Source organism: Buteo buteo, chromosome 15, assembly GCF_964188355.1.
Source record: "Buteo buteo chromosome 15, bButBut1.hap1.1, whole genome shotgun sequence".
Taxonomy (NCBI): Eukaryota; Metazoa; Chordata; class Aves; order Accipitriformes; family Accipitridae; genus Buteo; species Buteo buteo.
Genome location: NC_134185.1, coordinates 27,060,966 through 27,086,612, shown reverse-complemented (window position 1 = coordinate 27,086,612; position 25,647 = coordinate 27,060,966). Strand labels below are relative to the sequence as shown.

The 25,647-nt window shown below is 45.0% G+C and overlaps 1 protein-coding gene across 1 annotated transcript in view; it reads left to right on the top strand.

Moving 5' to 3' along the window:
- The first annotated feature begins 12,089 nt into the window (after positions 1 to 12,089).
- MAN1A1 (mannosidase alpha class 1A member 1) overlaps positions 12,090 to 25,647 on the top strand; it is a 149,893-nt gene continuing 136,335 nt past the window's right edge. The window contains exon 1 of the mRNA XM_075046846.1: positions 12,090 to 12,987. Coding sequence (XP_074902947.1) covers positions 12,388 to 12,987 — 600 coding nt within the window. The 5' untranslated portion in view covers positions 12,090 to 12,387. The remainder of the gene's footprint in view (positions 12,988 to 25,647) is intronic.

Here is a 25,647-nt window from a genome sequence, read left to right as displayed (position 1 = left end):
CCTACTTGGAGACAAGTCAATCTGGTGTACTTTACTTACGGTTATGCAAGGCTCCTTTATTTAATTCTACAAAGCTGTTTTAAGAAAAAGCCTAAACTTAACCAAAACTCATTCAAGTCTCTTTAGTGATACCTTGCTGAACAAATAGTTCAGTCAGGGAACTATGTTCTTTCCTACTACTTTTGTTTTGTTCCTGGTAGGAAACATTTAGGAAGGACATACCGTCTCTGTCAGATTTGTACAGATAGTATGAGAGAGAAATTTTAGTACTGGCCAGTTGCCATGTCACGAGTCTTTCACTAGTATCAATCTAACCTACAGTAAAGGAAACAACACTGACAATGGAGGGGTAAACATTGGAAATATCATATGACTGGGTTAGCAATAGTCCTTCAAGTTAAATTTATCTTTGTAATTTTTTAAAGATTATTCATATATTATTTTATTACTATTATAAAAATATCTGGCTGGTATTTTTTAATTTTAAAGCTGGTTACTTCCCATATTCCCAAATGCTTAGAGTCTCTTTGGTAGCCTGTCTAGTTCTCCATCTCAATGACAGGCAGCTCAGATTAAATCTCCACAGCTAAAAATTGAAGGAAAGCAAAGGATAAGGAGCACTAGACAGGCCTGACACAGGACACAACTCAGCAACTTCTATTCATGGCTCCACTTTCCATATCCACCCATCCTGTTTTGGAAGGGACAGTAGAGTAACTCATTTTCTGTTAATGCATTAACCTAAAGCAACCCATTCACATTTCCTAGTTCTTAATATTATGTCTGCTTTATTCATGTATTTAGGCATTCATTTTAGGATTTAGTTCAGCGCACTAACCATTCAGAAGCCCCTTCACAGGCGAGCATGGTAGCAGCCCTGGTGGCTTAACCTCCAAGCCATGCTTGCAAACAGATCCAGCTGCAGGGAACAGCACTGCTCCTATGCAGAACTTGTTGGTCAAGGCTTCAGAGCACATGGCTGACACTCCATTACACAGATTATTTCCACATCACAGTAATTAATCCAATTGACTAAAATAAGATGGAATTAGACAGTATCTAATAGCAGTAATGGTAAAAAAAATGGCTCTAAGAAAGACCTCAGCTATAATTTTGAAAGGCTTATACCATGTCTGCATTTTGCCTGGCCACTGTGCGCCATCCTGGTCAACATCTGGATGATGGCACGTCAGTAAGGCTAAGAAATGCTGTTGTGTAGAGGAGGTGAGGGGTAGCTGTTTTAAGGTCTCCTTCTTGCCTCTGGCTACTGCAAGAGACAACTATAAAGATATCTTGTCCTGAACAATAACTATGGGTCGTGACTCTAACTGGCAACAAATAATTTCTCGTGACAATGTCTGGTTTGCCGACACGGTGCCTCAGGGACAGACTTTTGTTCTGAAATATCTGCTTTCTATTCCCTACTTTTCTTTCCACGCATATGTAGCCCTAAGAACTGCTCTCTACCTTCATCCTTCCAGCAGTTCATGTGCCATATGGTCCATATTCCATGGACAGATCATCTGTATTTGTGTTGACAGTCTTGAATTATTCTGGGTCAAGCCTCTGGTTTCCCCTCATGGAAGAGAACTCCTGGACCAACGATCCTTGCAGAATATACCAACAGGGCCAGCTCCAAGCAGGGGGGAATGTCTTCTTCTGTGCAGGCTACAAAATGATAGGAGGGTGCCAGCTGGCTGGTCCTTCAGCACAACTGGATATAGGGGCAACTGTAGGCAAGCCTGTAGCCTGAGCGTCTGGCACCAGCCCATGTTCCTAATCTCCCACTTCTGCTATGAGGTGCTGATGGGCAATGGTTTAAATGAAGTTACCGCCTTTCTACAAGACCACAGGATGGCTCTGTGTGGCACAAACACATAAGTGATGGAGTGAACAGCCAGAGGCGCAAAAAGACCTTGGTGGTAAAGGTGCGGTCCCTGATATGCCTTGTGGAGACCTCTCTACAGCCCCAGTGGGACTGGTAATGGGACAGGACTGGCGAGAGGACAAGCCAGCACAAGCCTTCCGCAGTGCAACCATCCTTTCGAGAGACAGAACAAAGTACCACAGCATTGGTCAGAAAGTAATTTTTTAGCTTTCTTTGCCATATACTCAGAGTTCTTTGCAATTTTTTCAAACATTCTGATTCAACTTCGGCAAATAGGGTGTTACCTTTTGGTAGTGTTGTATAAACGGTTTTCCACTAACATTCTGAGGCAAACATCTATTAATTTTTCCAGCCACCTGAGTTCTGCACTATCAAATTGTTACTATGAATTGAAACAGAGGAGTAAACATGAGGCAATACAAGACAGAAAATCTTTCTTGGAAGAGAGATGGTGAGCTTGTAGTAAAAGACAGCATGACACCAAACCACTTCTGATAAAGATCTTTAAAGACAACCCCATCTGTTTTTTCAAAAGCAGTACATTCCAGCTCTTGCAGAAGGCATGGGATAGGGCATGCCAACCCAAACCATTTGAGAAACATGACTTTTCCCTACCTGCTAGATAGGATGGATTTATTCTTTCTTCCACTCCAACTAGAGAGAAGAATAAATTACTTGCGGCTGCTTAAATGTTATGTGGTGAACTTTGTTGTCTATCAGGAAACACTCCTTACTGAAAAAGAAAAAACATCCAAACCTAATTTTAAAGATCTCTTCCCCAGCAGTTAGCAAATCAATGTTTCCCTAATATAAATCAAACAATAAGCTGTATGTCCATGAAAAGAAACTGCTTCTGCACTAACCTTTCGGGGGAGGGAAAATGGAAGAACAAGGTGAAGTCTATATTTAATGGGTAATTCTAGGAGCATGACGACCTTACCCAGATGCCTCATTCTGCTCTGTTTGGAATTTGTCCTCTGTGCTCATGTACCTACGTTAACAATTAACTTATTTTGCCATCTCTCATCTGTTGATTCAAATACATAAGGGGAAAGACAGGCCAACTTGTTTGCATTTGAGCAAAATAGTTGATGCCAATGATGAGCCAAAAATAAGGAAGAGACCATGAATATTTTTCAAATGTACCCAGTTACTGGTTAACTTGAGAAAATACTAGGTATTACCTCTTATAGTAGATATATTATCTAAATACATTGATGTTCACTGTTACAAACGCCAACTATTCACCTTCCATGTCTGCAATTACCCTGTAGGTTTATCCAAGACAAAGGCAGGTTCCCACCTTGCTGGCAGGGACATTCAAGGAACAGACTCTATAAAAGAGAACTAGAGAAACATACTGTAGTGGTTTAACCCCAGCCAGCAACTAAGAACCATGCAGCCGCTCACTTACTTCCCCCCCACCAAGTAGGAAGGGGGAGAAGGTTGGGAAAAAGAAGTGAAACTTGTGGGTTGAGATAAGAACAGTTTAATAGAACAGAAAGGAAGAAAATAATAATTATAATAACAATAATAAAATGACAATAATAATAATAAAAGAATTGGAATATACAAAACAAGTGATGCACAATGCAATTGCTTACCACTTGTTGACCGATGCCCAGTTAGTTCCTGAGCAGCGATCCACCTGCCCCAGCCAACTCCCCCCAGTTTATATACTGGGCATGACGTCACATGGCCTGGAATACCCCTTCGGCCAGTTTGGGTCAGCTGTCCTGGCTGTGTCCCGTCCCAACTCCTTGTGCCCCTCCAGCCTTCTTGCTGGCTGGGCATGAGAAGCTGAAATAGCCTTGACTTAGTCTAAACACTACTTAGCAACAGCTGAAAACATCAGTGTGTTATCAACATTATCCTCATACTGAATCCAAGACATAACACTATACCAGCTACTAGGAAGAAAATTCACTCTATCCCATTTCAGACCAGGACAGACAACAAAAAGGCATGAAACCATGAAAAGCTTAGAGAACCTTATCCCACTTGTAACCCAATTTGGAGATTTGATTTACGTATAAGCATTTACCCTTTTCTCCAGACAATACCCTACATGCATGAAGACCTTCATACCAAAAGGGAAAAATACATTCTTCAGTCTTCAGCATCTTCTTTTGAGTCAGGAAGGTTTCCATAAGAAACATTTGCTTCTGACTCAATAAGTGTCTTCTCTTTTCAGCCTTGGAAATTTTCCTGAGTCTCATCTTAAACAGAAGCCTGCCCGTCCAAAAGCTTCTTGCTGCTATTCACTGTTATCATTCTTGAGGCTGGGATCCCATACTGCCTGGTGCTTTTGGGGGACATGAAGCCCTCAGAGATGCCTTGAATTCAGGAAACCACTACACACCGCAAGCTCAAGGTTGCAGCAAAGGACCGGAGCATGAGACGACATTGAAGCAATACAGCTGTCAATAAAGCAGAAGGCTCAGGGACAATCGGACATATGTGGAGGAGAAAGGAGACCTGTGTTTCAGGAAGACAGCCAAAAAAGTGAAATGAACCAGAACTGGGCTAGGATAGATTGTCACTGGTGTACTACAAGTCCTTGGATTAGTAATTGAGCATTGAAAAGTAGGAAGAATTTAATTTCTAAGGAAAACAAAGCAAAACTTTGCACCCCAAACCAACATTGCATCTAAGGATATCAAAGCCAACTCTGTACATTAGGTCTCACTGTGAAATAGGTTAGCTCTTATTTTACAGCTGAGGAAACTAAGGCTCACTATTATACAGAAAAAAAATGGCAAAGCCATTTTTCTTGTCTAGGTTTTCAATAAGATCTTGGTTTAGCCAAACAGCAAGAGCAAAGGTCAGATTAGCTCCGATTTTTTCTGCATCATTTAGCCCAAGCAGTAAATCAAACAAGGGAGTTTCAGTAGGATAAAAGATCAGATTTGAACTGAGGCTGAAACTCCTGGATTTCATTTAGAGAAGACAAACAATTCACAACTCTGTAAGGTCTGAGCAGACGCGCGTGTGCCGCGCGCTCACACACCAGCTGGCATTATGCAGCTGAGAGCCACTACTCTGGGAGTGATTTTACCAAAAAAAAAAAAATTCACACAGCCCATCAGGTGGCAGCTGGACACATCTAACGCACAGTTACTGTGTGTCAAGGTGAGTCAGAACATGCATGGCAGACAGGAAAATTAAAAAGATTAACTCTCCATCACCAAAAGGCTTCTGGGGCTTGGGGTAGGAGAATCCGTCAAGGACTGATGGAACCGGCCACAACAATTTTGAACAAAAGTCTGTGAAGAGGAAACATGTAGTGGCCCTGATCAGTACCACTGGAAAAAGGTGCACCACTTTTTTCCAGACGACAGAGCCAGTAAACAGTGGAATATTTTCAACAGGAAAGATTAAGTAAGAAAAGAACTAAATACATAACCTCTGCTGCTTATAACCGCAAAGCCGTGTAAGAGCTACAGAAAGAGAAAGCAGCTTTAAAATTGACTTGAAAATAAAGTTGGAGTAATGCCTCAGTCAATCAGGGTACAGTCAGTAAGCCACATCCGTACTTGTTCTATTAAAACGTGCTGTTCAGCAGAATTAACTCATCTAGTTAGGGAAACAGCCATTGGGAAGAGAGAGGCACGAGGACACCGCTTCCACTATTACGTGATGGCAATTTACACAACCCATGTGGCATCACACGTGGCTGGGGTGATAAAAGGTTGGGAACATTTTCAGCTTTGTTTTTTACGAAAGAGCCAAGGAGCCATTAAATATGGAATTAAAATCTTATACAAATCAAGCACTCCTAATATAAAGAAATAAATGAATAATTCACAGTGTCCTTTGTTTTTAAGATCTCTTGATACTTTCAATCACCTATTATAATACACTTTTCTTCCTTAGCAGGACTATCAGGTTAGTAATCTCCAGTCTAACCAGTTTTCCTTGGGGCTATATACTAAAAGAGCCAGCTCTAGTCCAAGATGTCCAGTTATTCCCATCATCAGGCTGATAAATACAGCTGTGAAATGACTGCAAAACCCAACACCAATGGCTCTGTCTTGTTTTCTGCCAACATTTCCCCCCTTTGGTTCAGGAAAATGATGCCACCTTGGAAAGGAAAGTAAGTCTGTTTTCCAGGGAACCTCTCACAAAATTTTGTCTCCTTGTCTTGATTTAATCTTGTCAGAATAAACTCTTAAGTTCATACCTGTAAATGCAGTATACAAACTTGATGACAGCCAAGAAAGCGCTGCTGGTTGCTACAGGCATTATGTTGGCACAGGATATTTTAGTGCTATTGGAGATAACTAAGACTAAGGGAAAGCACAGTAGTAAATCATTTCCAGTCACTCACAATCCACTGAGCTTTGTGCCCTAAATATATGCCATATCTGGTGGCCTTCTACATTTGCTAGAGATTGTGGGTACAGAAATGGGAGACTGGAAGTAAAAGAACATACCAACCTTTCTGTAACAATTCTGAGGGACAAGGGAATAGAGTAGAGGTACATGTCATGACTTCTAATAATCTCTTAAAGATCAAAGGTCCAGATGGAATTTTGTGGGATCTCTCAAAACAACTTCATCCTTAATTGCTCTGAGAATAATTACAGGAGATGCCTATCTGAATCTTAAATGGTGAAATACCATAAACGCTAACTTCCATTTCTTAGCTCTGTAGCTAAAATTCTCTTCAAGGATGTGAGCATTGATAAACCGTTCTGGAAAGAGGGACAAAAGCTTGCAGCTCTTTTCCTTTCCTTTATATTCCTGCCTCTCCCTTGCACACAGAACACCATGGCCTTGCTTGCTTGCTCTGAGGGACTGCAAAGGGTCTATAACAGAAGCAATAAAAAAAGATGAAGAGCAAGGAGCAACTTAAGCGAGATATTCTCAAAGATGCCATCTGGGGTTGAGTATGACAGCTTCATGCTAGTACTGAACACGAACCTGCAAGTGGTCAGAGTTCAAAGTCTAGACTCAGGCTTCTTGCGATGTTGAAGAAAATGCTTTTAATCTCTCCTGTTTTTATCGAACGAGAGTCAAATATTTTCTTCGGGCAGCATTTCTTGCAGTTCATCTTCTGTGCCTTCTGAAATCTTGGGGAAGAAAGAAAAGGCAGAGCTTTTCTGCCCTTAGCTGGATGCTTAGCTGGACACTTTCAGCAACCCTCCCAATAAGCACTGAAAGCTGCATGTGCTATACAGAGCCTTCATTTTGAGAAACGAATGATCCCCTCCCTCAGGTGGGGATGGAAGGAGTTATGAAGGATAATTCCAAAGATACTGGTAGAAAAGAGACCTTTTGAAGCATTGATGGGCCATGCCAGAAAAGAGTTGAAGGAGTGGAGTAAGAAGTTCTGTGAGCCTACAGCTTCATATTCCTGGTACATTTCTACAGTATTTATGAAGTTTGGATATTAGCCACATTCATCTCATGTGTTTAGAGGAAATGTTTGAGAAAGGCTGTCATAGAATTTAATTTTCTTTCTTCTGTTTTTCATCCTCAGATAGGAGACCAATCTTCAACACCCATCTCATTGAGAAGGGAATGAACTGGTGTCTCCCACCTCTCAGATTAGTGCCCTAGCTCTTAGGTTGTAGGCTTCTCTGGGAGGCGGTTGATCTCACTTCAGGGCTGTTGAGCAACGCTCCTCATGGAAAACTTTTCTCCTCTTTGCCCTCAGCGTCCTGCACTCCTCTCTGAGTCATAGCACTACATCAAAAGGAAAGGTGGTGGGGAATGTACACATTCTCCAGGATATGACTGCAAGGCAAAAGAGTATAATTTGAATCCCCTGAGACTACAAAAACCCTGTGTTGAACACAGATCTCCAACTTCCTCAGCAAGTGCTTTAACCGCAGGACTCAACACTTCTCTCTTCTAAGCTCTTAAAGACAAGCATGAGGCAGTCCCTTATTCTCGAAGCACTGAAGATGAAGCAAAGTTTTTGTGGCTGTGAATCACACTTTCCTCACATACTGAACTCAGAACTGCAGCCGAGTGCCAAAATCAGAGACACAGAGAGTATTTCATACACATCTGGTCCTCAAATGGCCGAAGCCTCCTTCCAGACGGCAGGCTGGGTGTTACGAATCCAGCTTGTGAGCCCTAGGAAACCTAAGTCTATGTCACGCTACTTACTTATTCTACGAAGAGCTGGATGTCTAACTTGGGTTTGTGAATCACGTTCCCCAAGGCAAGCCTGTTAAAAGTACCTCTGCGGAGCTGGGCAAAAGCATTGCATTTCAAAAGGAAGCTGTCAAGTAATTTTTTATAGTAGTCTTAACCAGAACGTAACACTGGGAACCCCTTGTAAGGCCGTGGTACTCTTACAAACTTGCTATCCAAAAAGGCACATCAGTCAGCACCTCTGCTGCAGCTGAATGTGCCTAGAAATGGGCAAACTGTTCATACCCTCCTTCCCTGTTATACGTATCTCTTAGGCCACGCAGGCTAATTCCCTATTACTAGGGAAGATCTAAGGCCAGAACCATGACAAATTAGGTGTAGCTGACTAAAAAAAGGGGAAAAGAAACAGTAGGGTTATTTTTTTCCAGGCCTTTCAGTCAATATGCAGCAAATTTGCCCATTCAGAACACTCATTATAGGAAAGAGCCTTGTCCCTTGATGATGCAAATCTCCCTCTCACCACCTCTCATGTACCAGTTCTACCTTTCTATAAAAGCCTGACCTGTGCATGATTGCTGGAAAATGATTTCTGATCCTGCAGCTGAACCCAACGGAAGCATTTCCCTCCGCAGGAGAGACGCAGCCCAGTGTTTTGTCAGTATGACCAAACTGGAGAGGACCGAGCCTTACCCAGCATAGCAAAACAACTGCCTGAAGACTAGGGGTTTTTTCCCATTTAGCTGATGTCATCCAGGAAGTAATGCATCTCAATTAGGAAAAAAAAAAAAAAGAAAAAAAGAAAAAGAAAAAAAAACAACCCAAAGTGTTAGCCAGCTCAATGTTTCCATGAGGTGGATATGCTGACAAAGCTGTATCCGAAGAGGCTCGTCCAGTGCAAGCCCTGGGTTTGCCACTGCTCTCACTGGATTACTGCAAACACGCCTTTTTTGGATTTTTTGACACTACTTAAGCACCTATCAATGGTGTTTAAGTTTGCAGCTGCATTGCCTGTTGAACACAGCCAGTCGAAACTGAGCATGTACAACCCTTGGTTCTACTCCTTGCATTTGAGGTATTTTTTTCTGAGATGCTCCCTGTATTTTCATGTTCTTTGGAATATCTTGTACAGTTCTGTATTGTGCCTAAAGTAAATTATTGACAAAAAACCCCAAGGGACTTGCACCATAACTTTGGGTTGAGGCATGTTTTTTTTCTTTCAGTCTCTATTGGCCTCATCTTGTGAACAGTGCTGTACTCCAGTAACTTTACATGCATCAATAGTCCCACTGAATAGTTCCCACATGACTTTGCTAGTAACTGTAACATTAGGTGCTAACGACAAGAACGGTCTGCATACAAAATTTAGGGTCTTGTTCAGAGGAGGAGTCCCATTTTAGGGCCTAGATTATTGTTGTCTGTCCTGGTTTCGGCTGGGATGGAGTTAATTTTCTTTCTAGTAGCTGCTATAGTGTTATGCTTTGGATTCAGTATGAGGATAATGTTGATCACACACTGATGTTTTCAGTTGTTGCTAAGTAGTGTTTAGACTAAGTCAAGGCTATTTCAGCTTCTCATGCCCAGCCAGCAAGAAGGCTGGAGGGGCACAAGGAGTTGGGAGGGGACACAGCCAGGACAGCTGACCCAAACTGGCCGAAGGGGCATTCCAGACCATGTGATGTCATGCCCAGTATATAAACTGGGGGGAGCTGGCTGGGGCAGGTGGATCACTGCTCAGGAACTAACTGGGCATTGGTTGGGGAGTGGTGAGCAATTGCATTGTGCATCACTTGTTTTGTATATTCCAATCCTTTTATTATTATTATTATTGTTATTGTCATTTTATTATTGTTATTGTCATTTTATTATTGTTATTATTAGTAGTAGTTTTTTCCTTTCTGTTCTATTAAACTGTCCTTATCTCAGCCCATGAGTTTTACCTTCTGATTGTCTCCCCCATCCCACTGGGTGTGGGGGGGAGCGAGTGAGCAGCAGTGTGGTGCTTAGTTGCTGGCTGGGGTTAAACCACGACATCATCTTCGGAATGATCATCTCATCACAGAGGCTAGAGAATGTAACAATTTCTGTCTTTGCATACAAAATACCGGTTGCTGCTTCCCTCATGCTCAGGAAATGAGCGGGATGTCCCAAAGATAGCGAGGAGGGTGGCAGTGAACCCCCGGGCGTGGATTCACATTTAACTCCCGACACTAAAAGAAGGCAAGAGGCTGGTGAGTTCAGGGGGCTTCAGTGGAGGAGCCACAGCAGCAGAACGCCGCGTGACGGTATTTTCAACTCTTGCATCTGTTCATGAAGTGCTACAGAAGTATGGCAACCCAAGGAATTTCTTTAGAATACTGAAGAAAGGCACTTCTTCCAGCAATAAATTCTGCCCCCAAATATTATCATGTAAGTAAGTTTTGAGGGCAATCTGTGAAAAATATTATACGCCCACATACATAGCGATTGAAACAGAATATGCTCACTAAAGCTGAGAGTGGTATTTCACCATTTAGGAAGCTTTTTCATTAGTCAACTGTCTTTCAATAGCTAAACTCTGTATTTGCTACCTTAAATGTTGCTTTACAAAAAAAAAAAAAAAAAAAAAGGGCAGCATAGATTCTTATCTCCTTTTCCAAGCAGGCTGAATTCTTCCATCCTAAACAGTTTTATCTTGGCACAGCTATCAGACTACATTACACATTTCTGGGAAATGTGTGTCAAAATCAGAATGCTTATTGTTTAGTTTAAGGAATAGTTTCACATCTAAATGTGGGGAAATGTAACTCAGGAAAAAATAGGATTTAAAAGAAAACCAGAGTAAAAACTAAAGGAAATGACTGATTTTGCTGGATGCAAAATTGGGCCCCTGGTCCTTCAGTTTCATGTATAATGCTGAAATTTTACAGAAGCATTAGCTTGTATACTTATGGGAGTTTTGCCGGACTCAGTCCAACAGTTCTATGTAGCTGTCTTCTCTAAACCTGTTTTTAATTAATCTATTACATATTCTAACTTCTAAAGAACGGGATTTAGAAAAGCACTGGGCAGCAGCCTTACTTTATTCCTATTAAGTCAATGGTAAAACTCCCGTTAATTCCACTGGGAGCAGAATGAGGCCCGTGCCAAGCCATTTTCAAAATCACGTCTTCACAGCTTATGCAATGCCTTCTCCCTGCCCTTGTTTAAAGCACAGACTTCCCTCTACCGTTTTTTTTTTTCCCTTGCAAAACCAAGTCGTGCAAATACACAAACAAACCACCCTCAGCATCGTAAGTTCGGGGAACAACCTATCTCGCTGTTTTCTTTCTGACTCCGTGGTTCAGATTTTGGAGGAAACGTTTAAGTTTACGGCGCTGAACCGCTGTGAAAGTCTAGGTGGGCTCCAAGTGTGCTCCAGAAAAGTTGGAGATAAACCGCTGGGTGTTGGCTGGAGTCTCTTTTTCCAGTTAAAGTGACCCAGCATTTCACTGTGTTTCCCTGCTTCTCACATCCCCACTCTTTATTGCCTTGCTCTATAACAAGGGCAAAATAATAAATCGGTTTGGTTTTTTTTTTGGGGGGGGGGAACTTTTCCTCTCACGGAAGGCTTGGGGAGCTGGATGCGGCGAGTCGATGGGCTCTCAAACACGACACTTCTTTGCACCAACACCCGTTGCTCTTTCGCTTGCGCTAAGCGCAGGCGAAAAGTCGAATTTTGACGCTCCCGCCCCCCCACTCCCCCTGCTACCTCGCGACAGACGCCACCTTTTACCGGCGGGAACAGAAAATTAAACCCCCGGGTTTGGGGGGTTTGGGGTGTTTTTTTTCTTTTCCTCCCCTCGCCCACGTGTGTGCACACGCGTGTGCCCGTGCACAAGCGTGCACGGCGGGGGGGGGGGGGGCGTGGGCAGGCAGCTGGCGGGAAGCCCCTCCCCCGGGGCTGACCCCCCCCTTCCCCGGGGTCCGATAGAGCGGGAGAACGATCGGCTCCCGCGCCCCGCCCCGCCCGCGCCCCGCCCCTCCCACCATTGGGCCGGCGGCTGCCCCGCCCCGCCCCGCCCCGCCCTGCCCCGCCCCCGAGGCGCCCGGCAGTTCCGCGCGGGCGGAGCGGGGAGCGGCACCCGCGGCGGTCGGTCGGTCGGTCGGTCGGCGGCGGCGGTCCGGCAGCATGGGCTGGAGCTGACAGCGCCCGCTCCGCTTCAGACGCCGAGCGGCTTCGCCGGCGGGCGGAGCGCGGCCGCGGGGAGGGGGAAAAAAGTTGCCGCTGTCCGCCCGGGGAAAACTTTCTGCCGGCGAGGAGGAGGAGGAGGAGGCGGCGGAGGAGCCGAGCCCTCCGGTGCGGTCCCTGCGCGGCGGCGGCGGCGGCGGCGGCGGGGGGACGCGCTGCGCTGCGCTGAGGCGGCGCGGGGGCCATGCCCGCCGCCAGCCTGCTGCCGCTCTTCGGTAGCGCGGCGGGGCCGGGGGCGCTGGGCGGCCCGGCGGGCGGCGGCGGCGGCGGGGGCGGCGGGGGCAGGAAGGCGGCGGGCCCCGGCGCGTTCCGGCTGACGGAGAAGTTCGTGTTGCTGCTGGTGTTCAGCGCCTTCATCACCCTCTGCTTCGGGGCCATCTTCTTCCTGCCCGACTCCTCGAAGCTCCTCAGCGGCGTTTTCTTCCACTCGGCCGCCCTGCAGCCGCCGCCGCCGCCGCCCGGCGGGCAGCCCCGAGCCCCGCCGCAGCCCGGGGGCGGCCCGGCGGTGGCGGCGGTGGCGGCGGGCGGGGCGGGCAGCCTGGAACGGATCCGGGCGGACCACGAGCGGGCTCTGCGGGAGGCCAAGGAGACGCTGCAGAAGCTGCCCGAGGAGATCCGCAGGGACATCCGCCAGGAGAAGGAGAAACTTCTGCAGGACGCCCGCGGCAGGAAGGAGGCGGGAGCCCCCGGGCTGCCCCAGCGCCTTTTCCGCCAGCCCGTCGGCGCCGTGGGGCAGGAGCCCGCCGACCCCGCCGTCCGGCAGCGGAGGGCCAAAATCAAAGAGGTGGGTGGCGGCGGGCGGGGACGCGCCTCGGTACCCACGCGGGGTGGGGAGGTGGGGGGGGGGGGCAACAGGTCGCAGGCGGCGGCGTGGGGAGCCCCGAGCCCTGCTGCCTCCTCCTCTTCCTCCCTGCCGAAGGAGGGGGGGGGTCTGTGTGGCCGGCGCACGTCGGCTTCGTCGCCCGCGGTTGCAGCCCCGCAGCCCGCCGCGCGTCCTGCGCGGCCGCGGAGCCGACCCGGCTGCGCCCTCCCCTTCCCAAAGCCCCCTACCCCCCCGTTACCGGCCTCCCCCAGCCGTTGCCCCGAAACCCGGGGAGGAGGCAAAGCCCGGCGAACGACGGCCGGGAGCCCCATCGCGATGCGGTTCCGTCTGCGCCGCCCGTGGGGCGTCCCGGGCTCGGTCGCCGGTGGGTGAGCGGCGAGTGTCCCCGTCCCCCCCCCTCGCTCCCCTCGGGTGCGGGGGGACGGCGCCCTCCCGGTGGTGGAGGAAGGGTCGCTTCAGGGATGTCGCGATCCGCCTCGGTGTCGCGCGGTTCGCTGTTGGGTTGCGATATGGGCTGGCTGGAAGAGTTGAGGGGATTTGGTGAGGCGGAGGCAGTGTGGGTTATAGCGGTCCAGCATCCGAGCTGGATGTGCTCCGGCCCGTTCCCTGAACTGCCCCGCTCGTTCGTGCTGCGGGGCCGGTTCAGGTACCGCGGTAAAGTCCGTCCGTGGGGAAATTCGCCGAACTGGGTGTAGGCACGACTGTCGCGAGCAGGGCTTGACAGGGTCCTCTGACAGCGGCAGAATTTCCTTGATAATATTGTTCAACTTCCCGTCATTACTGCCCGGTTTATTTATCGAACTGACAATTGCAGCTGCCGGCAGAGATGAGGGTTTATGAATTAATTAGTAGTATATGTTTCCTGTTCTGTGGTGATGGAAATGAGATAGGAGTGAGGCTATAACTCCTGAGTATTTCTGTCTTTGCGAAATATCATTAGCCTTATTCCGACTGATTTATTTTTATGGTGCGCTTGTGCAGAGCGGTCTGAAAAGTGAGCCCAGACATCGCACGGAGCACCAGATAATAAGCTCTCGCAAATCTCAAGTTGTGTTCTGTGCTCTGGACTCCTTGCATCAGTTTAACTATTTTAGCAAATCGTGCAGCAGTCGTAAGCAGTAAATACCAACGCAAAGGTATTTTGAAGGGAGAAACTCTCAGGAGTGCGTGGTACAGACCGCAGCTCGAAGTGCGCAGAGGCTACGGTGTCTTCTCTTTTAGTCACAGAGCCTCCCTGAGGCATACGGAACAATTAGAAATACCAGCAAACTCTTTTTCCACTTATCTTGAATTGCCATGTAGAAGTGTTTAGAAGTAATGAGGCTCCAGACCTGATGTACGCGATTCTGTAGTATAGAAGACTGCAACAAGTAAATAAGCAGGAGGAAGAAGATAAATATACAGCTACTTTTGCTGATCCCGCTCTGTGCCGGCTAGTCCCAGTTATCTTTTATTATAAACGGATACAGGTGTGTATGTGTGCATATATTTGTATGTGTGGGTGTATATGCGTGTGTACATACATACCCCAGTATCTCTTCAATTTTCCTTCCTCCCTTTCCATTCCATTGCTCTTTCTCCTTCGCTTCTGCACAGGAGCCACCGACAACACAGTAACGCCCCAAAGCAGATTTTTGGCTGTGTAAGCACAAGAGATGACAGAGGAACTGCACTTCGTTTCCAGACCTTTAGTTTTTCTTCATATCTCAGTATAAATCTTCAATACCATGTGCTCTTTATGGGAGTTTCCTTTCCTCCTGATTCAGTATGTGACTTTAACATGTTGTTTACTTAATTGCTCTTGCATTTTTGCAGTACCTTGACTAGTTTCATTTTTTCTTTCTTAAAGAATACTTTTACAGTCAATGAAAAAAAGAAGTGTTTCCTATTATGTGTTACCTTGCTTCACGTTGTTTCATGTGTTGGCCTTTATGTTGCTTTTCTCTGTCCTTGCAAACTCCTGTCTACTTTCTTTACGCTGATACTTTACCGTCAGGCTGGAATTCTAATCTGTAGTCTTTAAAGAGTTACAATTTAAAACTGTTCCTAAAAAATATGAACTTTTGTACTACACTGTACATGCACCAAAACTGGAATTATCCCTTAAAGCTCCTCTCCTTTTGCCTGGTGGTTGCATGCTGGAGGTGCAAATGTAAAGAATCAGCTTTCATACTCTTTTGAGCCTGGAATTTGCGTCTGCCTTGTATGATGTGTGTCGTATACCTAGAACTCAAAATTTGAAACTATTCATGTGGAGAAGAAAGCAGGCTACTTTAAAGGAAAAGAATGCCAAAAACTACGGTTGTTCCTCCCTGCATTTCTGTCCTGGAAGAGCTCTGTCTCATCAACATGCTGACATAAAGCTGAGAGGGGAGAGAGCTTAGAGATGTTTTGTTCATTTACTGTTTAAAATTTTAAGTTGAAATAAGTGTTTAGAATTCTAGCCAGTACAATATGGTTTGCTATCACAAAACAATAAAATGCCATGACTTTATAGCACTTCTTAACAAAGTTTTGTTACAGAAATTTGTAACCATTTTTTCTATGGCATACTCTTTTGTATTTTAAAACAAAAAGTGAAACTTAAAAAAGGTGGGAATATAAAGATGCTTGAACCTTTTTTAGTATAGGAACCAACATAGTATGACAAATAACTAGGAAAATAAGTTGCTAGAAGCTTATCGAGCGAGTGAAAGTCTTGCGGAAACACGGGCGAAGCGGAGATGGTGTTGCTGTCACTGCCTTCCACTCCGTCGGAACGAGACAGTTGCTCTCGAGGTCTAGCGTGTGGGAACCGTCCTGCCGTGTTACACCCGCAGGTGCGCCTCTGCAGATAAGGGACGTGGGCCAAAGACCAGAGATACTGCCCTATTGCTCTGTTTCTCTTCTGATGCCAAGTTACAGGCAAACTCAAAAGAAAGAGGGGCTGGCAGTACTGCCAGCAGTGGGGTTTGCCCAGTACTTCCTATTGTAAAACCGCTGTCGACTGCTTGCGACTGCTGAATTTTTTACCGGCTGACCTGATGGTGCCTGCTCTGAGCGTCTTCCTCGTGCCAGATGCTTCAGGAAGGCTTGAGCGAAGAGGCACAGCCGCTTTTGAGCAGAGCGGTGCACTTGTATTTTGTCAGAACTTGAGTTCTTCGGGCAGTTCCGCTGAAGCTCTGGTGTCTCCGTGACTTGGGCCAGGGTCTGGGTACCTGGTACATCTCACACTGGTCTCTGTTTCGGTGTCCTGGTAGGAGCCCCAGCTTGTGAATGAGGCTTCTATTCCTGCTCTTCCACTCACTGATTTGAGAGGTGGCCCCTCTTTTGGGCAAGTACCTCCTGTGATATCTGTTCCCCATCCGTAAAAAAAGGGGGAGTGGAAGGCAATGATGACTCTGTTCCACTCAAATAAGCTGAAAGGCTTCCAGTCTCTGCTCTTGTCACTGTTGGTTGTGGCTGGATGTGATTAGTTCTGACGTCCAGGGAAGACTTGCAGGTATGTAGGCAGTTTGGAAAAGGTGGCAGCTTGATATAAACAAAAGAAGTGATTAGAAGAGGATGGTAATAGTCACAACAGGCTATGGAGGCAGGAGATGCACTGTTTCCATTAGGAGAATCTGACTTTGAATCTTTTCCAAGTCTCATTCCTCTCTCTTACAAAAAAAAAAAAAAGTGATTGAATTATTTAGGTGTTAAGAAAATAGCAAAAACTGAACGCTTTTTATTTCAGAGAAAAGGAATAGAAAACAATGAGTGAGCTAGTGCAGGTACTAGAAGCAATATAATCACATTAGTGCGGTGCTCTGCCCAGGCTAATTAATCCTGCTGAACAGCAAGCTATTGGTGTTGGTGGAGCATCATACTAATGCAGCTGTGCTGTTCTTGGAAGCTATACATATTATTGTTTGGAGCTGTTTGGACAAGTTTTCAAGATAAAAGCCTCCTTGATAAACTGGAATCGATGTCCGAAGAGCATGATCATGAGGTGCTCCAAATACTTGCACAGCACTCAACTGTTACAGTCATCTAGTAGAAGTCCTGGCGAGGAGAATTTTATTCCCTGGTTCTTTGGTCATTCCTGAGCACCTTTGAGCTCACCAGGGCAGTGGTCGCAAGTCAGCAAAACAGACTCTGCAGCTGAAGATTAATTACTTCACACTGTCTTTCTATAAAGAACTGAATTGAGGTTGCATCGGCAGTGTGAATTCTGGCGCTTCCTAAGTCCTCAGCATTCATTTTGTTTGTTTAATTGTTTTCTGTGGTGGCTTTTACGCAGTTTAGTTGGAAGTCATTGGGTTAAGCAAGAAGTCTCAGTAATGTTGCGGTGAAGTTCAGAAGTATCTGGAGGAAAGCAAGCTTGCGAGCATGGAAATAAAGCACTAATCAGAGATCTAATACACACTTGACATAGTACTTGGGCGTAAGCAGAACTCTCCCGTTAACAAGGAGGAGAGATGGTAAAATTACAGGAGGTGGCTCGCTGCTGAAGAAGGGTGGTTGGCCCCCGGTGCCCTCCTGCCTGCTCCCACTGCTTGCTTTCCTACGGGCTCGTGTCCTGGGGCTGCTGCTTGGCAGGGTCCGGTGCCAGTTTGGGGGGAGATTCATTTAATTTTGGTGATTTTGATGAGATACGGTGAGCTCACTAATACTCGTTGCTGACAAAAGAGGAGGGGAAGTCTCTTTCGATTGCCTTCTCCCACTGTCTACTTTGCATTAATTCCACTGTAGCCCTCCGAAAGCTGCTTCAGCTCGCTAAACCAGCAGAAAACCGCCAGAGAAAAAAAGTTGGATGGTTTTCTGCTGAGTTGGCGAGTGGTGAGTTGAAGGCCTTAACGGAAGGATCGACTTGGTGCTGGTTTTGGTTGTGGCGAGGGAACGGTAGATGAAAGAGTTACGAAACCTCTTTCAGTCAGTAACCTTGTTTTAGGAGTTGGTATCTGATCTTCTGGCCTAGCTTCTCCATTAAAATTGAATCTCCGCAGTGTGACATTTGCAGAGTAAAGGTTCAATCTACTGTAATAACCTTCCGTAGCAGGCTGAAGTGCTGCGCTTCAGGAGGCTGTTACCTCCCAGCCCCTTTTCTCAGAACAGAAAAGGGGAAAAGAAACACGGTGGCAGGAATTAACTGAAGCCCCAGCTCCTGTAGACCCAAATTCAGAGTGCTTTTACTGGGAGGAAGGTTGTGGGGGCCTGCATAGGAAGGGAAGGAGTTAAAATGCAGCTGTGGAAATATTGAGTGGTTTGGGTTTCAAACAGAAAAAGCCACCTTCCCTGATGGTACATTTCGTTAAGAACAAGATACCGTGAAAGGAAAGGAATTAACATGTAATGAGTAAGCAATGTGGCGATTCCTGGTGACATGCTGATGATGCAATGTATTTCGAAAGAAGTTTTCTTAAAAGTACTTTGTGACCTTAATGCTGACATCTTGTAGCTTTCATTTAGTTTGTCGATGGAGTTTAAAATTAATTTTGACTCCCCCCCCGCCCAAGCTTTATTTACCTACCTATAACATTCAGTATTTTTGTATCTACTAGTTCTTTTTGAGTGTTTTGCAGTGCCTTCCTTCCTGATAAATACTGTTTATTGTAGTTTTAATCTTTTTTCTTTTTTTTTAATGGTTTTATTAAAGACACTAGGGAGGTGAATTAAGTGCCTAAATACAGGGAATCAAATATGGTGGGTAGATAGGTACCTCATACCCCTAATTTAAGGGCATCTTCATGGGCCTCGTAGGCACTTTTCCTGGGTTTGGGGGGAGATTTGTGCTCTTGTGAAGTGGTAGCTGGGGGTGGCAGGGGTTATCTTATGGCACCTAAAATGTCACAAAACAGTAAATAAAGTTACTTGCTTAGGGATAATGTCACTACAAGACACAGAGAAGCTTCATCTGAGTTGCTAAGTATGGTTCACTGCGACTCTTGGTCCTGTCTGATTCACAACCTTTTGGTTCTGTCACTTGGCAGACCCTACGCAGAGGCAGTTCAACCCGCCGACCAGGCAGAAAGCTCCCCCAGCTTTTGTTGGGTTCGTGGTCTGGCGGGGTAGGAGCCAAAATGGCTTTAGTGGAGGTCTGAGCACAGTGGAAGCGCTGGACCCCCACTAAGCCAACACGTTTGAAAGGAGAACACGGTGGAGGAGAATGGGACTGAGGCATCTTTTTGCCCACAAGACACGGAATAGGGTATGCCTTTGCCAGATTAATGTTCTTTCTGCTGGAAGCCCTTAAGGTCTTTTTAGGGGAGGACATTGTTTCAGGTGAGTTGCTTCAGCTGTGGGTTTTGGTTGGGTTTTTTTGAGAACCTGCCAGCCTCTTCTCGGTCAAGTGGCTTGAAGTTTCTGCCATGCAGGCGAATGCCTGTCCGATTTGAACATCGGTCGTGAGATGGAGGGATATCTCGGTGAGTGTCTGTGTGCATATCTGACCGGGATAGGGTGTGTTCCTATTGCTAGTTCATGTTTTTTCAGCCTTACACCTGTTTTCTGTGAGCTAAGAAGAATATTTAATTTCTTACGTTCAGACTTGGTCTATGCTCTCAAGAGGTACCTTTACCAAAACCAACTGAATGTCCTATGTAACGGGATCCTCAGGATTGTGGGGAAGATAAAATAATCATGTGCTTGATTTTTTTGTGAAAGCCAGATGTCTTCCACTGAACGTTTACAGCCTTTTTAACTGAAAACCCACGAGCACATTTTATGTAAAGGCAAAACGTAAATTCCAGACACACAGGACTGTTTTTGTGAAAGCTAAATAAGGTAATGTAAAGGCGTGAGGTAAAGCTTTAAATGTCTCCTGCGTTTTGGCAAAAGTTTTATTCTCATGGTGATGATTTCGTATTTAATGTTAGTATAGCTGCCTATGGCAGCCACTTAATATAAAGAAATTGAGTAAATCGTAATGCTGGTGAGTACAGTTGCTTAAGGCTGTAGTTCTGTGCTGTGGGCAAACTGAAGCAGAAAAATTCCACTTGTTTATTAAAATCTACCGTTAAGGCCAAAAAATGTCTTATCTCATTCAGGGGGAAAATAAGAGTGGTTAGACAGCCAGGCTTTGATAGCTTCTTTGAATGTTAATGAAAGCACAGCACTATGAAAAGGAAATCATGGACAGACAGGAGACAGCACTTCTTGTGGAAGGTAATTAACGTCATTACAGAAGCACTTGTGTGACTGTTGGATGGACAGGCCTTTTCTTAAAGCTCTCTGAAACATACTGCTGTAAGAATTGTTGTGCGTGTTAACTTTCTGTTTGGTTGGTTTTGTTTGTTTTCTAGCTTGGGGAGCCAGCATAGGTGTAAATTTCTGTGGTTTTCATCTTCAATAGAATATCTTAACAAGTAGTTCCTTTATTTACAAATAATCAGTTTGTCTCCCTAACTTATTGGGCAGAGTAGGAGTAATACTTCGGGAAGGTGGCTTTGATTCAGTGTTTGCTGCTGTCTAACGGTGCAGCGCTTCTCTGGCAATAAACTGCTGCCTGAGATGGTACAGAGATGATGAAACACTCTGGTTGTGTGCTTTTGTGGTAACAAACTCAACTACTCAGATGTGTCTCTGTGTAAAGTATGTTTTAGACATTCAAGTTTTGAAGGATTTTGTGATCTATTTCTAAGTTATTTCTAGAACTGTCATTTAACAAATGAAGAAAATAATTGTTGAGGTGGGCCTATGAATTAAGCAATACGGGCAATGTACCAGATACTCAATTTAGGCGTTCCTTCTTTTGTGTTAAAATCTCCTTTATCGACAAAATTTGTTTAGGGGGTTTTTTTTGCTTGTTTTTTTTTAAGCATGTGATATAAAGAATGCGTGCATGCTTCCAAGAAGCATCTCTTTTTCTGTTTTCCATGACTTTTTATAATTGGGTCTGCGAGTCTGTCATGAAAACATAATTGGTGAGTAATAAAGCGCACGCTTGCCTGAACCAGATTAAATGAAACCTTTTGCAGAATTGTGGTTAAGCCGCTGTTGTATCACAGCGCTCGGCAGCCTTGCCTGCGGAGTCCAGAGGACTTTACCATTCTGAGAAAGGAGTTTGGTTTTCCAGGAGGTAGAGGGGTCTAGTGACTTGCGCAGGGACAGGTTTAAGAGCAGAACTTGGATCCTGGATCCTGTTTGGCTGTTCCCCCGCTAAAGCAGGGCTGTGGCTGCGTGCTGGGCGAAGGCTGACTTTGCTCCTGCCCGTGCTGCAGGTCTTTAGCCTGGGCTAAAGCTTAAACCTGGGTTTCGGAGTCCGGTTCGCGGCTGCACGTGAGCAGCTGTGGTTTGCCACTAAACTGCTAATCGCGCTGTTTATTACAGGGGGAGGCTAAACCTGAGACTCCCTGGCTCTACGTTTAGGTCGCTGGCTGTAAGCTTTTTAAGCAATAGTTGAAATCAAACGCTCTGGTCCGGTGCTGTTTCGAAGGAAGGCAAGTAGGGTAGTAAAACTCCCCGTCTGCCTTTCTTGCGTCTTGAAATCTTCAGTTTGAACTCTGTTGTAACCAAGAAATGCTTGTACGAAGTAATATGACAACTTGCTATAACTCTCTGCAGTAAGCTGATTGGATTTTATGGCTGGTGTTTATGAAGATACAGGTATTGCTCATTCTGATGCCTCTAATTTTAAAAGCTTTTCAAACAGATTGGATGAGCACATAACCTGCTGTTACATTCTTATAACTGTTAAAGTTAAACATTCACAGCCCTTGTGGGAACACTGAGATATGCAGTCTCTTATGCAAAGGTAACTACAAGTGTAAAATCTACTTTCATTTGTCCTCCCACTCCCTCTTGGAAACTATATGTACCTTGGCTTTTAAATTGTCTTAGGAATAAAGCAAGTGAACGGAAGTCTGACTTCTAAGAAACTTGGGCCTTTTTTTTTTTTTTAAATGCAAATCTCTAATAAGGTAAGAAAATACATGACGATTGGAAGAGATGGTAGGCAATATTGAACAAAGGACCAAAATGATTCTGTGCAGTGAATGAGCTGATGACTATGGAACATCTGGCTGTTACAGGACTTCCTGTGCACATCTCAAAAATTATTTCAGAATAATTAACTTTTTTCTCCGATGCGGGGCAGAAGCAGAAGTTGCAATTTCAATGTAAAAGCATGCAGCTTTGCGCTTCTCATGTAAAGATACATGTCACTGGCATTTAGGTTAGAGGCAGTACTGTGTATTGTTTATATGAATACAGTAGAAAGGAAAGAATGTCTGATACTTTTTTCCAGGATTTTACATCATCTGACTTGGGTAGGGACAATCTTATTGCTTGGCAACATAAACCCTCTTTTTCAATTATTTATTCAAAGTCAGTATGTGCTTTTAAAACATTGCAATAAAATTGCATTAGATCAGTGTGGCTTGTTTCTTTAATTAGTATTCAGACCACTGTGTGGCTATTTTTTTTAAAGTATCTGCATATTTTTCTTTTGCTTAGTCCACTGCATAATAAACATCTCTGTGCCTTTTGAAATTTCTTTTGTTCAGAGACTGCTTTCTTCCAAGGAAATAGGAAGTAGCTTGTGTAAAAGAATACCAAGCTAAAAAACATTTTGCTTTCAAAGTGTAGTGCTTAAGGAGATAGTAATTTTACTATTCACTGATACACACATGCAGATGCAGACCCAGTCTTTAACTCCACTGTCAGTTTTCTCACTGCCTTTGAGCACTGACATCTGTTGATGTACTGAATAGTGATACTAATGATAAAGCTTTGCCCATATTGCTGTCTGTAGGGAAATCTGCTGCTTGTTACTGTGGTTATAGTTCTCCACCCATCTGTGGTTTTGAGAATTGCACTTTAAATTTTGTGTTGGACCTAGATAGTAATACTAGATTCGTTCAACGAAAACTTAAAGAAGAGAAATAGATGTTAATCATTTGCAGTGATGGATTTCCGCCCCCCCCCCCATCATGCAACAGAAAGCCTAATTACCATTTAGGGAGTAGAAGAGTTATACACATTACATATTTAAAAAGTCATAATACTTCAAAGCTGCATACTGCTTTCTTTGTTCTGGTGAGATCGTCTGAAGAATCACCACGGGAGAAACTATGCTATGTAAAGACAAACTGCAAATTGATATTTTTATGTCTTACTCTGTAAAGCTCTAGAGTAAGCAAGGCACTGAACCTGAACTGACTCTTCATAGAAATGTGTGTGATCTTGTCAAGGGCTGAAGTGACATCACAGATCAAGCAGGGCATTTCAAAAAATGACCTTTCTGAAGAAAACCCCCTAAGTCTCTTCATGCAGTTTCTTCAAAAAAAAAACCACTGTATTCATATATTGAGACAGATGTATTCATATCTGTCTCCATATATCTGTTTTATGTAAGAGCCAAATATATTGTACAGTTGGTAAATGATAAATTCTGTTGTCCGTAACTGACAATGTAGTTTGTTCAGGGCAAGCTCCGATCTGAATAAACACCTTGAAAAAGTAAAAGGCATCGTTTGATTTGGTTGGTTGATTGTTTTTTTACACAAATAGTCATGTAAATTGAAAAGATAATTGAACATACACTGCAAGCAAAATCCAGAACACTAGGATGGAGCAAAGAAATCCTTGTATTTCAATAATCAGTTTTGCTCAAGTTATTTTTTGTTATATAAATCTAAAACTTGCAGAAAGATGCTCTGTGAGAAAGCTTTTTAGACTTCATGGGAACAGTTTTCATATGCACCCTGATCATCTGAAAGCATTATGGAGACATGGTTGGTCTGCATTTATGCACACTGTAGTCCTGTTTGTTCTTTCTCCCAACCTTCTCCTTATCACAGGATTGTGTTGTTGAGAAGGAGGGAGATTCAGACTTGCCACTGGACTTCTGGAGGCCTGATCTCTTGCTTAGAGCGTGGCTGATTTCAAAATTAAATCAAGTTGCTCGGAGTCTTGGGTGCCAAAATGTGGAAAATCTCTGCGGAGGGAGATTCAGCAGTCCCTCTGGACAAACATATTCCAGTGTCTGAAGACCCTTATTGTAGGCTTTTTAAATTATTCTTGTATCTAGAGTTTCGCTTGCTGCAATCAGTGACCACTGCCTTTTCTCCTTTCATTGTGCACCACTGAGAAGAGTTGGCTACCTTTTCTCTGTGGGCATATCCACTAAGTCATTAAGAAGCCTTCTCTTCTCCAGTCTGAACAAACCCAGCACCATCTATGTCTTCTCATATGTCATGTGTTCTTTTTTTTTTTTTTTAAAATCTCTAATTGGTACAAGGGAGCTGAAGACCAAGAACAGGGCTCCCATTGAGGCATCAGGAATGTCGCATAGGAAGTGTTAATTATTTCCCATCACTCACGAGCAGCCTTGCTAATGGAGCCCACTATACAGTTAGTCTTCATCACGGCCAGGATGCCTTGCTTGCTTGTAGTTGAAACAACAGGTTGTTCACCAGGACCCCCAGGACATTTCTTGCAAAGCTGTTTCCTAGCGTGTAAGTTCCCATCGTGTTCTGTGGCGCGGGATTATTCCGCAATAGGTACAAGATTTTTGCGTTTGCTTTTATTGGGCTTCATGAAGCTTGTCAGCTTGCTCCTCCAGGTTGTTGAGGTCCTTCAGGTGGGAGCCCTACTCCCCAGCTTCTTGACTGCTGGAGTTTGGTGTTACCCACGAGGCTGGTGAGGGTGTGTTTTGCTCTGTTGTTCAGATTAACCCCAGAGAAATGTCACTCGTAGCTAGCTGCCCGTTAGATTTTGACCCGTTTACCACTGTCTTGAGCTTGTCAGTCCAGCTACTTTTTTTCAGCAACCTTGTTGACCAGCCATCTCGTCCCTGCCGGTTTGGCTGCTGTAGTGCTGAGGGGAAGCGCATCAAAAAGCACGCTAAAGTCAAGGTAAGTGAAGTCTGCTGCTCTGCCCTCAGCCACAGAGCCAGGGGCTTCATCGTAATAAGTAACTGGGTTGGTTGAGCGCATTTTGCCCTTGGGAAATTATGCTTGCTGTTCGCAAAGGTGTTTCTGTCCTTCATGTTCCTGGAAATAGATTCAAGGAGGATTTGCTCCGTTTTCTTCCCAGGGTTTGGAATAAGGCTGACTGGCCTGTCGTTCCTTGGATCTTCCTTCTTGCTTTTTCCCTCGGTTACCAGGGACCTCCCGTGGTTACTACAGCCTGTCAAAGGTGATCTAGAGAGGCCTTGCAGCGACATCAGCCGAATCCCTCAGCATCATCAGAAGCATCTCATCTGGTCCCATGGATCTGTGAGCGTCCGTTTTGCTTGAGTGCTCCGTTCCTAGCTTGGTCTTCATTGACCTGACACCTTTCCGTAGCCTCTTGCCCCCTAAGCCCCTCCTCGTGCAGCCCCCTGGCTCTCCTGCCGTGGGACGTTGAACATCGACGACGTCTTCTGGGCACCTTGGCCCTACAGGGAACTCAACTCCCCTGTGGGATCCTGCGGATCAGGTCCCTGAACAAATGGAGCTTGTGCCCCTGAAGACTGGGGTCTTTATTACTTGCCTTCCTCAGTTCCTTCAGGATCCTCAGCTCTCCTGTCTAGCATTTAAATAGGCTTGGGGTTTAGACGTTTTGCATTTATGCATTAGTTATTTTGAAGTGAGCGTTGATTATGGGAGGTGAGGTGGTGGAGGGAAATGGTGTGTAGCCTTTTCTGGCTAATTTGCATCTGTGCTACCTCTCGGTTTC